The 16018-nt window shown below is 34.2% G+C and overlaps 2 protein-coding genes across 2 annotated transcripts in view; both read right to left on the bottom strand.

Annotated features, from left to right (window-relative positions):
- Nucleotides 1–3467: 3467 nt before the first annotated feature.
- LOC124636753 lies at nucleotides 3468–5272 on the bottom strand. The gene is made up of 3 exons (XM_047172881.1): nucleotides 5094–5272; nucleotides 3925–4947; nucleotides 3468–3482 (listed from the first exon to the last, which is right to left on the bottom strand). Exons 2-3 carry the CDS (start codon nucleotides 4927–4929, stop codon nucleotides 3468–3470), a joined length of 1020 nt encoding a protein of 339 aa, XP_047028837.1. The 5' UTR covers nucleotides 4930–4947; nucleotides 5094–5272.
- Nucleotides 5273–8075: 2803 nt separating this feature from the next.
- Nucleotides 8076–16018, bottom strand: part of LOC124636752 (adipokinetic hormone/corazonin-related peptide receptor variant I-like) — a 137254-nt gene continuing 129311 nt past the window's right edge. Inside the window, exons 7-8 of the mRNA XM_047172880.1 lie at nucleotides 15826–15902; nucleotides 8076–9953 (exon numbers count right to left, since the gene is read on the bottom strand). Of these exons, the coding sequence (XP_047028836.1) occupies nucleotides 9849–9953; nucleotides 15826–15902 (182 nt within the window). The 3' untranslated portion in view covers nucleotides 8076–9848. The remainder of the gene's footprint in view (nucleotides 9954–15825; nucleotides 15903–16018) is intronic.

Below are 16018 nucleotides of genomic sequence, written 5' to 3'. Positions count from 1 at the left end.
GTATGTCTATTCAGTAGTTCATATTAAAAATAAACGACATTAGAACACAATTATTTATTTAATTCCGTAAATATTACAACAATATATGCACTTTAAATATTCTTTAACTATAGAAATCAAGTTATCAGGTTAGCCTTTAACAAAACTAATATTTAAACAAAACCTTTTGAAACTTAAGGAACAAACTGATTACAAATCAAATAATAGAATCAAGGTTAGAACACTATTCCGTTGCACGGTCCAGCCAAGAGAGAGAGCTCGACGCGCCACAGCCGCCGTCAGCCGGTCGCCCCTCCACCAGGTGCAGCGATGGAAGTCACGTCACGAGCGAGGCGCCCGCGTTTTTTTTAATTCCAATAGATGGCGCTCGCTCCACGAAGTTGCCAACACGGCCATTCTGCAAGGCGCATGACCCAGGCGCACCACGAGGCTGGGTAAAACACTGAAACAAAACCAACATCAGACCTTGTTTTTAAATTTACAGGCTTGAACTACTGAGTTATAATTCGCGTTTGAAACATCAGCAACTGTCTTCTCTATTACTGCTAGGTCAACCGTTCTTAAAGGGACTATGCCACACTTAAGAGTCCAGGGTTTTCCTAGAGCTTGGAATCAATTGCGTTTAAAGAGCATTGCGCTACACTTAAACGTACCAATTTGTTTCCCAAGCTTATTCACATTTGCTGGTGTTTCTACTCTGGCAAAATTATGGTACAAGTGCTTTTATCCAGTCTCGCGACTAAAATATTAGCAATACTGTAAACCTGTATTTTATTTATTTACAATAAAATTATAGGCGCAGTCAAGAAAGTGCAATACATACCTTTAAGATTATTAGTTGCCAACACGGACCTTACTTTCTTGATTTACGGTTATCTCATCTAAGTTCCAGTCATCTATTTGTATCCAGTACTTCATATTTTCTGCAGCTGCCACGCCATTGTACGGTTTGCTACTCCTTTCAGAACCTCTTAGATCTGTTACCTCATATCTATCATTTCCCAGAACAGTTTTTACTCGAAACGGTCCTTTGAAGATGGGCAGGAGTTTTCTGCTTCGACCATCATTGCTCTGGCTTTGTATTTTGATCAATACTAAATCTCCTTCTCTGTAAATCTTGGCTTTTGACCGAGTTTTATCGAACCTTTGTTTTTGTGATATTGCACTGGCTTTAATATTGCTATCTACCTTTGCTCGCAACTCCGTTACGTCCACTAGCGATTCATCATCAAGCTCTGGCTCTACATTGTCATTATCAGCGCGCAAACGATATCCTAGTAAAACCTCACTAGGAATGGCATTAATCGTTTTATGGATTGTGCTGTTTAAGCCCTGCTGTATTATTTTAACATATTTATCCCACCTATCTTCAGTAGTATCTGCTCCAATAGTTTTTAGTGATTCTAGTATTGTTTTATTAAATCTCTCTACCTGTCCATTTGAGCGAGGCATACCCGTTGCCACAATATGCGCGCGTATATTTTTGCTCTTACAATATTCTTTGTACAAGTTTGAAGTAAAACATGACCCTGAATCAGAAATAATTCGTTTTGGATTACCAAAAATTTTAGTTATATTATCTAATTCATTTATAAGATGGGATGTTTTTGTTGATTTTACTGCGCAAACAAACACAAACTTAGTGAACGCATCTACTAAAACTAGTAAGTATTTATTGCCGTTTTGTGTTTCAACGAATGGACCTAAGTGGTCGGCGTGTAGAGTGTGAAAAGGCTGCGCATATTTAGGCAACGGATACAATTCTCCTTCCTTAGCACCACTCTTATTTTTATAATAAATACAATTTAAACAGTTTTTAATGTATTTTTTTACTATATGACGCATACGAGAAAACCAATATTTTTGCCCTATTCTCTCAAACGTTTTATCAACAGAAAAATGGCCCACGTCATCGTGGTTGTATTTTATTATTTGCCATATACAACCCTTCGGTACAACCCATCGTCGCCCTTGGGCTGTTCTTCTGTACACCTTTCCACCTAACAGTTCATACGTGTCAAAAATGCTTTTATTTTTATCTATTTCACCAGTTTCCAAAACAGTTTTAACTTTTACAATGTCAGGGTCTTGCATTTGCACAGAAAGTAACCAGTCTCCTTCGGTTATCGATAATATTATTTCCCTTTCCGATCTCTCACCTGAGGGAACGGGATTTCGACTCAAGGCGTCCACGTGTTGCATGCGTGTACCTTCTCTATGCCTTATTTCATACGTGAATTCTTGAGTCGAGAGAACCCATCGTGCGATTCGGGGAATAATATTCTTTTTAGTTAAAGCATACCTGACTGCGTTACAATCTGTGATAATCGTGAAAGGTGAACCAATTAAGTAAAGGCGAAATTTTTGGAGTGAGCTTACAATTGCTAGGAGTTCTAACTCAAATGAATGGTATTTCTTTTCGTCCTCAGTTGTCTGACGGCTATAGTAATGCACAGGTTTTTCTCCCTCATCAAAAACTTGAACAAGAATACCCGCAACACCATCTCGACTAGCGTCCGTATACAAAATGGTTTCTTTATTTGGATCATAAATAGATAATATACTATTTGATGTAAGTTTTGTCTTTAAAACTTGGAAGGCTTGATCATGTATGGGACCCCAAGACCAAGAAGCGTCTTTTTTTAGTAATTTAGTGAGAGGGGTTGAAATTATCGCGCAGTTTTTAATGAATTTGCGAAAATAGTTAATTAGCCCCAGAAACTGTCGCAATTGATGAACAGTTTTTGGTACGGGGAATTTCTTAACGGCTTCCACTTTAGTTTCATTTGGCATAACACAATTTTGTTTTATTCTGTATCCAAGAAACTCAATTTCAGTTTTGAAGAAATGACACTTTTTCAAATTTAAAGTCAAACCATTATTTTTAAATATTTTCAAAATATTTTCCAAAAGTTTTAAATTGTCTTCAATACTCTGTGACATTAGGTAAACATCATCTAAATATACAATGACGCTTTCAAACCTTAAGTTACCTAATACTTTATTCATCATTTGTTGAAAACAAGATGGTGCATTAGCCAGCCCAAATGGGAGCCGCAGAAATTCGTAATGGCCGTCTTCGGTAATAAATGCAGTTTTCTCTATGGACTGTGAACTCATAACAATCTGATAGTACCCACTTTTTAAATCAAGACTTGTAAAGTATTTATAACCCTGTAGTCTATCAATAAGATCCTCTATTCGGGGCATTGGATACTTGTCCTTTACTGTAATTTTGTTTAATGCGCGATAATCAATGCAGAGTCTCTTCTCCCCATTCTTTTTGTTCACAAGTAGGGCGGGACTCGCATAAGGGGATTTACTTTCTCGAATTATTTTAGTATCCACTAATTCCTGCACCATATCACGAATAATTTTTCTATCAGAATGAGAGGCTCGAAAAGGTCTACACTGCACCGGTCGTGGGTCTGTTAGTGTGATAACCATTTCGTGGTTAATCACTGTCCCTAAATCCTTAATGTCTGACGCAACACACTCTTTATATTGTCTCAATAAATAAAGTAATTCATTTAAGTGAGTGTCAGTGTCGATCTTAGTGTCATGTATAGTGTCACAAAATTCACTAAGTGAATGCGCATAGTCGAACTTGAATGAATTACCTACACGTGAATATATCAAATCATTTCGCTCAGTTATGTTACGACCAATAAGTATATCACACCCTACTAAATCATCAATAACGTAAAAGTTTACACCGGTTAATGACACGCTGTCAATTTTTAAATCTACAGTGATTTTATGAGTGACCGGTTTAGAATTATGCCTAGAAAACCCTTGTAACAACACTGGTGAGGGTAGTTTACTAGTTTGAAGTGAATATTTTTCTACCACCGATTCGGAGACTAGGGAACAACTGCTTCCCGTATCAATAAATGCTTCGTGAACAAAATGACCAATGCTAACCGTTTTAACAAATTTATTTCGCGGATCTGGAGTTTGGATCAATTTAGTTTCCTCAACTTCTGGTTTTATTAATCCTACACTTTTTTTACTACGGCACACGGCCTCAACATGGCCTTTTTTATGACAAAAATTACATTTAATTAGGTCACACTGATTCCTTGTATGATTTCCACCGCAAGTATAACATTTAATAGGTTTTCGAATTTGTGTTGAACTAGTTTTACTACTTTCACTGGCACTACGAGAATTGGCACTGTTATTTGAAGAGCTAGCGTTAGTAGAAGGCTGACTAAAATTATTCGTTGAATCCATCGTTTTAATTTGGTTTTCACGTGAACTACCCGAACTTGTTTGTTTTGAGATTTTGCTTTTGTAGGTACGACCATGAAGATAACTAGCTAAGTCATGGCAAGATTTAAAATTACTCGCCTCAACAGATGCTCCTATATTGCTATCACCTATACTTCCGACAATGATAGATATAATGTCTTGTTCCGTAAAGTTTAAAGATAATCGGTCAATTTTACATTTAATATCAAAATAAAATTCATACAGCGATTGGTTTTCCACCGGTTTCTTGTTAATAATTTCTTTTAATAACTCGAACATATTGCGACGTGTTTGAAAGCTACTAGCCAGACGCTGATTCCAATCACTCCATTTCCATGTAGGCCACCGACTATCAGTACGCAATAACGAATCATACCAGACTTTGGCAGAGCCTTTCAACTTATTAAGAGCTTGGTAACGTATCGTTTCGTCGGACCAGTCAAACGTTGCCGAGTAGGATTGAATAATATTAAGCCATGCATTTATATCGTCATTTAAGGGGTCGAACTCGGGTATTATATTGTTCAAGGTACTCACAGCTTTGGTATCTTTGTGACGTGATACCTTTGACTTCCTTCTGGGCCGCGGTGATGGCGTGCTGGAGCTCGTACTCGTCGTGCTACTGCTACTTGATGACGAGCGTACTCGCTTGCCGTAGTGCCTGCGTTTGCCCATAGCACGTGGTTTCCGCTTCTGATATTAAAAATAAACGACATTAGAACACAATTATTTATTTAATTCCGTAAATATTACAACAATATATGCACTTTAAATATTCTTTAACTATAGAAATCAAGTTATCAGGTTAGCCTTTAACAAAACTAATATTTAAACAAAACCTTTTGAAACTTAAGGAACAAACTGATTACAAATCAAATAATAGAATCAAGGTTAGAACACTATTCCGTTGCACGGTCCAGCCAAGAGAGAGAGCTCGACGCGCCACAGCCGCCGTCAGCCGGTCGCCCCTCCACCAGGTGCAGCGATGGAAGTCACGTCACGAGCGAGGCGCCCGCGTTTTTTTTAATTCCAATAGATGGCGCTCGCTCCACGAAGTTGCCAACATTCATTATTATGAGTTATGTATTATCAGTCATTATCAACATTATTAGTTTTTTTTATACTGTCTAAGCTCCTTTCTGCAGGGTGCAAACTTCTTGTCATCCAGTATGAAGAGAAGCTCGAGGTGACAAAGGTGGATCTTAAAATTCCTTTACCTTACTTTGTTTTCCTTCACATTGCTTTAATTATTGGTTACACAATTTAGAATAGGTTACGTTGGTACCTTTTTTCCACATAATTATACGTGAATAGATAGAATAAGTAAGTACTTGTCAGCTTATCAGCAGATAAAAAGTAAGAACTGAAGTTAGTTTCCGCTTTTCTTCCAAGTTTAATTAAGAGAAAAACTTACTTTAGTTCTAAATACTTTACTTCTTACAAGAATACTATAACGCCTTTTGGACCTTTTCGTTCGTATTTCATTGTAGGGTAGAAGTTAAAGTTGTACCTTATTTTGTCTTGTTTTCTTTTTGGTTATCCGATCATCAGTATGAGAAATGAAAATATAACAATCGTGGCGCTAGAGATGCACAGTTATACTTTTTCGTAGTTCTTTTTTTTTCTAAATCTCCTCATAGGTCCAGTTGAAAACCAGCGTCAGGTACTAGCCGTCTGGCATAATGCTGAACTGGATCTATTTGGCGCAACCTTTTGTTATTTTTTATTCTATGTATATGTATGTCTTGTATTGTGTCAACAAATATTTTTTCATTCACCTTTCTTTCTTTGGTGGCGCTCGGTGTTTTGTATGATGACGTAGAATAGGGAGAAGGTTGGGAAGAAGGTAATATCCCAAAGTCTGTTCAGATACGACAGCCACTAGAGGTCCTTATCATTTAGTTTCGTAGTTCTGTGAGAAATACAAATGGTACCTTAATTTCGAAAGAGAGGTTTTAATTACGGAGCCATTGAAATAAAACAACCACAAATCATATTTGACAACTTTATTTTGACATTTTCTTTAAGATAGATTAAGAAGAATCACAACGTTGAACATGCATCTTGGCTTAAAAGCAAAAAAAAATGACAACTTATGGACGAATTAAATAACATTAATTAAGACGAATCTTATTAGATATTTTAATAAAATAACATTTGTTCAATAAAATAACATTAAACGTGTAATTTAAAAGCAGGGTTTTTCCTCGAACGAATTTGGGATATTTGACAAACAAAATCTGTGCGGTTTATGTTAAACTGACAAACACCACTTTACGAATTTAAATGATATAAGCCACCGTCTGAAATGTTGGTATCCTCCTCTCATAACTCGGTTTATTTTTTCAACTTTTCTTTCTGCGATTAGATGCTTTCATTATATTAATTCCGTGAATTGACTTAAAGCTAGTTACCTTGTTTTAGTTGTTAGTTCATCATGTCACACAGCCAAAAATAACAATAATTTATATTATGGAGTAAAAACTAATGTGGCAAGTATAACATATACATATTTTTTCGAAATAAAATTAATCTTTAGACAACTCAAATACAAAATGCAAATACAAACAGTTGGAGGAACATCGACAAAGAATACAAAATTGAATAATGATTTATCGAGTATTCGATTTTAAATCGAGTCATTACTCAGAATCGATACTTAAGCCTATTAATTAACGTTTAGTGTATTTACAGTTTTTTTTTACATTTATATAATTCTCGAAACCAAATTATTCAGTCTTTTTGAATTAATTACGTTATGATTGATCACTTAATTTCGCGTACTGTAAGTATTCCAAGAATTTTCTTCAATTAATAGATTAATTGTGCCATTTCGATAATGATCGGATTCCGAATAGCTTTGGTTGTTCTAGAAACTTATGATAATACATTATAGTGGCTTATTTGATCTTTTGTGTATGAGGTACTTTTGTGTGGTAATTATTTTACAAATGTTGATTCACTAAAACAAAACGAAACCCATTTTACAAACTAACCAACCAAAACCATCTTTAATATTTTCATTTTGACGAAGTGAAAATCTGAAAACGATAACTCATTATATTGTTATGATTTCGTATCCAATATTAGATAGGTAGTAAATTAAACAGAGAAATACTAAAGTTTTAAGTCTCAGAATTCGTTAAATATATAACAAGTAAAATTTCCACGATATTTTCTTTAAATAGTACCGCTATGATGGAAATAAACTAAGCAAATTACTGTTAAATTAAACACTACTAGAACTCTGTTCCTGATTATACAATAACACATGTATGTACTTACATATTATGTATATTAGGTAGAATCGCAAGCTTCAAGCTATTTCGTAATATTTCGTAAGGGCTGGGCTACATGAAAACTTCACCCCTTTTATAAAAAATACAACCAAGCCAGATCTTTTAAAAAAATGTAAAACATCTCTGCTCGTTTAAATTTTACAAATCATCCCTATTTTGTAGAATACAGTTTTAGAAGAATTTTATATTTAAAGATTATTTTTCTTCATAGCTTTATGTCTGTTGTCGTGGTGGCCTAGTGGGTAAAGGACCAACCTCTCAAGTATGAGGGCGCGGGTTCGATCCCAGGTCAGGCAAGTACCAATGCAACTTTTCTAAGTTTGTATTTACTTTCTAAGTATATCTTAGACACCATTGGCTGGGTTTTGGATGGCAAGTTAAACTGTAGGGTCCCGGCTGTCATTGAACATCCTTGGTAGTCGTTACGGGTAGTCGGAAGCCAGTAAGTCTGACACCAGTCTAACCAAGGGGTATCGGGTTGCCCGGGTTGAGGAGGTCAGATAGGCAGTTGCTTCTTGTAAAGCACTGGTACTCAGCTGAATCCGGTTAGACTGGAAGCCGACCCCAACATGATTGGGAAAAGGCTCGGAGGATGATGGATGATGATAGCTTTATGTCTGTTCAAATGAACCAAAAATGTTCTAATGGATTTGTAGCATTAGGTATTAAATAACCGTTATGGCAATTTTATATAAAATAATATGAGAAAAATCTAAGTGTGCTTGAAAAATATTCACTAGAAGAAAATTATCCACCCATATCTTTAAATTGAAAATTTTTAAATTTCACGAAAACGTCGCATCGAAATCTCCGCAATGTAGGCCTACCTTTAAGTTCAAAGACTCGAGGAGTGTGTAATTGCCGTGGCACCTCTGTAATTAACACAAGCCTCCGATTCAAGACTTATGATATCTCAACCAAAATGCTGTATGGTCTGTGTGTTTAACATTAACTGTTACGAAAGGTACATACATATTACTGGTACCTTATGAATAGATGACAAGATAAATAATTAAAGATACCAAGTTCTCATTACACTTAAATGTATCAAATGACGACCAAAGAAACGTAGGATGGATTGAAAATGTTAGTAGTGAGGTGATTCGTCAAAACATGCTGGTAATAAATAGTCTTTCTTTACACAAGCATTCAATTGCTGTTACTAATCTCAATTTTGTATCTAACTATTGTTTTGTAAGAATAAAATGTTGAATTTTCACTACAGTTATCACCCATTCATTACGTTTAGTTAGGCCATTTCGAAGGATTTTCAGCAAAATTGAAATGTCATGTTATTATTATTGACAGCTTTCCGATTTACTGACAGGCTATTAGGGAAATTACTTATTCGTAGTATTTAAGTGACAAATTAAATACAGTAGAGTTGTATAATTCTCTGTTATTAGAATACGAATTTTTTCTTGTTAGGCTATGTTTATCGTTGTGTCCAATTAATCTCCGATTGATCGAAACCAGAATGAGCAGTCCAGAGTCTTGACATTCAAGAAATGAAGAGTTAAGTGATCCACTTGTTCTATTATTTCATAATAGAATATATTTCACATCATTTAAGGAACGTGTTTAATCTTGAGGAAGGTGTATGCTACTCGGAATTGATATAAATACTCAGAATTGATGTTCTGTAATTTCTCGCTAGACACACATGGCAACAACAATGGAACTTAGCAACAACAGTAAGGTTGACTTTATTAAAACCACACGTTTCTGTTCAAAGTTAGAGTTGTGTGACAGCCGTCTGTCTTTGAACTTTGAAGTGAGAAATTCGGGGTTTGGAATTTCAGGCTAATACGAAAAGTAGACTTGTTTATAAACTTAAAATTGAGCCGTTTGATACCAATATAGTTATTAGGTGACCTGTAGGACTTGTTGACATCTGAGGTCAGAATGATAGATGTAATAGTATACAGGTGGTCTTATATTTGAGAGCATACAAACTTTAAGATTTTATATTTAAATACTCAAATTGGCAGCTTACGGCTTGTGATGTTGAATATTACACACTTATTAGTTGATGCAGGTAATACAAAATCACACACACTTATGTTATGATGGCGTTGTAGCGAGCATCATACCGTTTTGCAGCATTGCAAGGCGTAAATGAAGTTATCATAAAATTTTAAATAATTGTTTCTTGTTTTGATTGTCTTTATAGCATCACTTTATACACATTTTTCTTTTTTAAAGTCTTTAAACACTAGCGATTTTATCGCTGTAATACTGGTTCAGCACTCGACAGCGCTCGTGTTCGGCGCAGCGGAGGCGAGGGGGCGGGTGTCAGGCGGGCCCTCGCACCACCTTCGGGACCTCGAGGCGCGAAGGCACGGCTGTCAGCGACGTCTCGGCGAAACGCACGCCGAGGCGTGTGCGAACTTTATTGCCCTGTTGACAAAGATGTGTGATTTGTAGTCGATGTTATCAGTGGGGTGGTGACGGAAATAAAACGAATAAGTAATTAAATTATTATGAGGATTTGAGATTAAATTGGATCCCTTTGGGTTAAATTGGATTATGATTTTAGGTCAAATGAGCAAAAGCTCATTCTATTACAAATTATCAAAATCTTTAAGAGACAACAACGAAAGAACGCCCTACGGTCCAACCATAGGGCGTGTTTTCGTTGTTAAGAAAAAGTGAATAATGTTCTTGTTCTAACTGTGGTTATTTTACCGTTGGCTCTTTATGTACAATTACGCAATTGAAATGAAAGAACCGTCCCTTATGCTACAAACGAAATAATAAGAAACATATAAAGATAGTCGAGGACTTTTGTTTCAATAACAAAGCAATTGGAAGTAAATTTTCGGATGCCCTTCCAATCTACTGAATATCGGAACGATATCAAGAGGTATATTGTTTTTGACAGGATCCATTCCGTTCCAATTACACTGTGTAACGTAATATTTGCCCAGTTTCGGGTTTCATACATAGTTGTTTTAGGTTCGAGTGTTTGCAAACAAACAGACACCTCGGGGTATTCTTGGGAAAGACAGGGAAATTAGCTAGGGAGATTGTTTCTTCTGAAATGCTTGTGAAAAAACGACTTGTTTTGTTTTTTGGGAGTTTATCGGCTAGTGACTGTTAGGGTGCTTACATAAAGAAACAAGTTTCCGGTACAGACAAACCTGTACGGGTAGGTACTGTAGAGATGTAGTACTGAAGTAGATTAGAAGTAGGTTTTATTTATTATATTTAATACCTGGCCGGACAATGATGTAAATAGATTCGATTTGATATAGAATAAGTTTTTATATTGAAGTATGTCACTTCACCTCTCGAGTCCAAACAATAAACGTCGTGATATCGAATCAGTTTTTCATTTTGAGCAAGATAATTATCTCCCGGTCCTACAGTACCGATCAGTGCAGGTATAATATTTCAATACAATCCTATTGACTCACTTATAAAGAAACAGGTAAGTTACAACCTACCCGTACAGGTTTGTCAGTACCGGCAACCTGTTTCTTTATGTAAGCACCCTTAGATAATAGAGTAAAAGAGGTAAATATAAAAACAAGATTTTGAGATATTTGACAAATTAAATACGACTATATAAGCACTGGAAAATAAAAACAAAAATGTTTAAGATGATGTAAAGCGACTGATGATGATGAGATAAACTTGGAAACAGGTTATTCCAAGTTTAGCTCATATACCTACATGAGCATAGAAAGAAAGATAATGTGGTCTTCCACATTCACAATTATATAATTAGTACCTACAAACTTATCTCAAAAATAAATAATAATCCTTCGCTTAAAAAAGCTTCAACGTGTAGGTAAACCGAAGCATATTTTCCATATAAGTTTTAATAGCCGTTACCGTAGGATGTGGCCAATATATTAGCTAGAAAGCCATTATCGGCTCATCTTGATTTATTCCACAATATTAAGCAGAGCTCTTCTTAGTACTAATAGCAGCCAATATTAGCCCATTATTCGTGAAACATGATCTACCTATGACCTAGATATTTATAATTATAAACATAGGTAAACCAAATCATTATGGAGAAACCTAATACCATAATTATTAGTATGACTGAATAATGTTTACCAAAATTATTCTACATTTCACGTTAAAATAATTTTAATAAATATACATCCAATTATTTTCAAAAACAAAAAATATCTCTACATAATTGTACTTCCAAATAAACCCAGCAATCGGTTTACAGAATCCGACGAGACAATTTATCTAATTGTTGAATCTCGAAACTCTAGCACTCGAAACTTCATCTCGATAAATCAACAAGTTCCTTAATCGGAATAGTGAATGTTTCGTAATGAGAATCTTCTAACTAATAGTAGTTTATTCAACTTTTGCTTAAAGTCTGTTACTAGGTAGATTTATGTCTATAATTTATTACTTTAGCGTGGTTCAAAAGTCTTTAACTTTATTTTATTTGTATTTTTACAACTACTTTAAATCTAGGTACTTTCTTATCAAATATAATAAAAAGTCTTCGTAGGTAGGTACTTGCCTGTCTATCAGAAACTTTAGTATTCTTAAGTAACAAATTAAGTTAAAAACTTATGTTTGATAATTGATATCACTGTGAAAATACACATCCGTAAACGTTATAAGTACTTACTACGTTATTAAAGGGTTATAAGTACTAACTAAATTATATATATATACAAGCGTAAATAAAACTAGTTCTAGTATACTGCCCTATACAAATCCCAAGTCTAACTCAACGCCTAATTTGGCACGATTTTCTTCGCAGTAGAGCTTGGACACAGCTGGCGTAGAATATAACAACAAATATCACAATACATAATGTATGGGTTAGGGATATAAATCTTTTGTTGGCAGGTGTGGGTAAAATTCATATTGTATATTGTATTTTATAATTTATACTCCAGGATATTTTCATGCACCTGAGCTAGTGACGTTTTTTGTATGGTTTAATTCCATATGGCTACAACATTTTTATATCAGAAGAATAGCTAGCACGGTTTCATTTATAAAAATATAATAAAATTACAAGCCGTCTTACCACGGTTTCACTCGCGTCCCATGGGAACTACTGCCCGTACCGGGATAAAATATAGCCTATGTTACTCGGGAAGAGTGTAGTTTTTCAACAGTGTTCCTTTTTGTTTTATTAGTATAGTAATCTATACTAATAATATACATGGTTTCCCATGATTTAACTCGAATTCGGAAAAAAACTACTGCCCATACTCGGATAAATTGGAACCCAATCTGCCTTTCAGTTCATTTTGTACAACAATTGTAACGTGCTTAGCAACAAACACAATAATAATATTTTCATCCCACCATCTCGGAAAGAGTAGTTTTACCCTTTGATATCTGAGCGCAAAAGCCGTTTTTATCCTCTAGAGCGGCAAAGTGATTTGAATTTAGAACATCGTGTGCAATAAATACTCCATGTGTGACAATCTTGATAAGACTTTTCAAACAAATACATCTTTAACAAATAAAATACTGCTTAAAATAATTATTCAATTAATTAAGTAGTTTTTATTATTGTTTTTACATATTATATTTTTAACCTCGTTTCATTTTTAAACTGAGTTTTCAAATAAATGAACTTTAATAGGTACTTCTTTTTAATTTGATACTCATATGTGCGCGCCATTTTGTTTTTTTTGCATTCAGTAATTTCCTCGATGAAATGGGATGAAATTAATTATTTTTTATTGTTTTGAGGTCGATTTTGAACCTCATTACATTTTTAAACTGAGTTTTTGCATGAATAAATTTTAATAGGTAGGTACATCTTTTTGGTTTGCCATGTGTGACGTGCGTGCCATTTTCTTTTGAGTTTAGAAATTTCCTCGATGAGGTGGGATGAAAAGTTACGTGTTGCACTCGAGTGCAAAGATTTTTCACCTTGTGCTCTTTTGATTCCCACGCTATCGCTCAGGATTCTAATTATTGAAAAAGTTATCGAAAAGGAAACAAAAGAACGCAGTTGTCCAAATTGAGAACTTCTTTTGTTTTTATAAGAAATTGTTTCATATTCATAATGTACCTACTGTACCTATAGTATGTAGAATGGAAAATTGTATGAAAAAATAAACCGTTGATTTCCTTGTTTTCCTTTATTCGTTTTACTGCGGACAAGCAAATACATGCATATATTTAGTTTTATTTTATTTGTCAGACTCGATAACGGTCCAATAGGGTATGGTATACCTATACGTTGTTTGGCCCGCGGCAATGTTTTATAAATTCATGGGTTTTCATTTCATTGATTGGACTATGTTTTTTGGCAAAAATAAATACAAATATACATAGGTAAAAGTTACCTGAACTGAAAGTTTTCCTGAAATCGATCAGACATTACGAGATTAATTTCAAACAAAAATTATACCTTTTAATAGTTGATTTGTTAACAGACGTACATAAATACTCTTTAACACCACAAATTTGGATTTTTCCATGACAAAAAATTGCTACTATCCTATATACAAAACGTAGTTAACTATTAAAGCTTATATAGTTATTTGTAACTACAGCACGTGTAAATTTGAAGGTCATAAACTATGTAGATAACAAGGGTGCTTATTATCTCGTCTGATGTTTTCATTTGATAGTAGGGCACTCGAAGAGGAAAGTTTTTTTTTCTTTTTTTTTGTTGTGTACAAAGCCTGTACTTACTTTATAAAGAAGGTCTTATTTTACAACTTTTTATTCTGATAGATAGTGATCAGACGAAGTCCTTTTTCAAAGTTTTTATCTTAATTTGTAATTTTGAAAGAAAAGTTAAGGAAACTAGTGCCTTACAAAATTTATAGTTTTTTTACTGTCTGATAACTGTAGTTTGAACTGTTTGCAAAAGGGCTTGAAAATTCAAAGTTTTGATTTTGAATTTTGATCTTTTAATAGTGAATTCAGTTACCTACGTAGCAGTAAATTCTCAAATAATAACATTTCCAGAACTGAACACAGAAATCACTTATACGTGTTCAAAAAGCAAAAATTTCAGTCGAATTTTCAAATGGACGTGAGTTATCTATTCGATATTCTTGGAACCTCAAAATGTAAAATTCTGTTTGTGTTATTCATGTTTTATTTTTTTTGTTCCAAATTCTAATTAAAAATCCATCAAAGCTACATAGAAAGAAAAATAAAGAACACCCTTTATGGATGCAGAAAGGGTCACGATGTATGTTCATCAATTTTACTTGTAGGTTTCTGAAATATATTTTTTACATACAAATGATGATGAGTAGTTAATACTTATATAAAAGAGAGGAGTTATTATTTTGTTCTTTTATTTGTACCTCAAACTACAGAATCCATTTAAACAACAAACAATTCTTTCGCTTGCTGTTGGAAAGCTGCTAAATGTACCTCTATATGCTGAACGATTACGTTCAAGGAGCAATTGGCTGATATAATGATGATGATGATGATTGATAAGCTCTACCATCCCCAAGTAACATATGGGCTTTATTTTATCCGAACGTAAACTGCTCGTATTATTATGTTTTTCTAGCCATTATCTCACCAATTTTAACAAAAAATCATTCCTCATTTATATATTAGTATAGCTATATTAACCTTTTATTACCCTTTGGTAACCAAAACTTCTCGTCAGTACTTCGATACAAATAACTTTAACATATAGGTTAAAATATTGGGTAACATGAACCTCGGGTTAAGTGTTCTTTACATCTTGTGGTACAATGGCGGTTTCATGTTGATGAATAGAGGAATAAATGTTATGTATGGTAATATTTTGTACCAGCCGTTTTCTGTAGTGTTTTTCCTTATTTTAGGTAATAAATGGGCTTTCTAACACGGCTTTCTAATGAATTCTTGAGGTTTACATTGCTATGCATATGATTACAATGCAAGTACTTATATACCTACCTTCATTCCGAAATAACTTTTATTAAAAGCTAAATATATAAAATCTATACATATCTGCTACTCTATTAAAAGCTAAAGAATGTATTTGTTTTTTGAACGCGCTTATCCTAAGAACTACTGGATCGATTTCAAAAAATATTTCAGTGATATATAGCTCATTAATCAAGGAAGGGTTTAGGCTTTTAACACGCTTGTATAAGCAGATAGATCTAACTTGTTGGCGGAAACTAGTACACCATAAATGGATTCTAAGAAATCAAATTATGAGCCTTAAATTGGAATGTCATAATAACTCCTATACTTTAAATTTTAACACAATTAAATTTCTTAGCCAAGAGTCCTCAAGCACCCTTAGCTGTCATTGAAATATAAACTTTAATCTCATATTACATAAGTTTGTAATTACCTTGACAGATTTCATCAGCGGCGTCTCCAAATTAATGTTCTTATTCTTAATTGAACTGGATCCTGAGCCGTCGATACCTGTTAACAATATAAACTTGTTAAATAAGTCTATTATTAAAGACTGTAGGTTTTTGTGTCACTATCATAATCGCAATAGATCAATGAAAGCATAGCGTTGCTACTGAATATGCGAG

Source organism: Helicoverpa zea, chromosome 15 (assembly GCF_022581195.2).
Source record: "Helicoverpa zea isolate HzStark_Cry1AcR chromosome 15, ilHelZeax1.1, whole genome shotgun sequence".
NCBI classification, from domain to species: Eukaryota; Metazoa; Arthropoda; class Insecta; order Lepidoptera; family Noctuidae; genus Helicoverpa; species Helicoverpa zea.
Note: the sequence above shows the minus strand (reverse complement) of the source record. Positions and strands in the feature narration are given on the sequence as shown.

What these genes read in the sequence shown, in the direction of transcription:
- LOC124636753 (XM_047172881.1), bottom strand. Translation starts at nt 4,929, where the DNA reads ATGGGCAAACGCAGGCACTACGGCAAGCGAGTACGCTCGTCATCAAGT.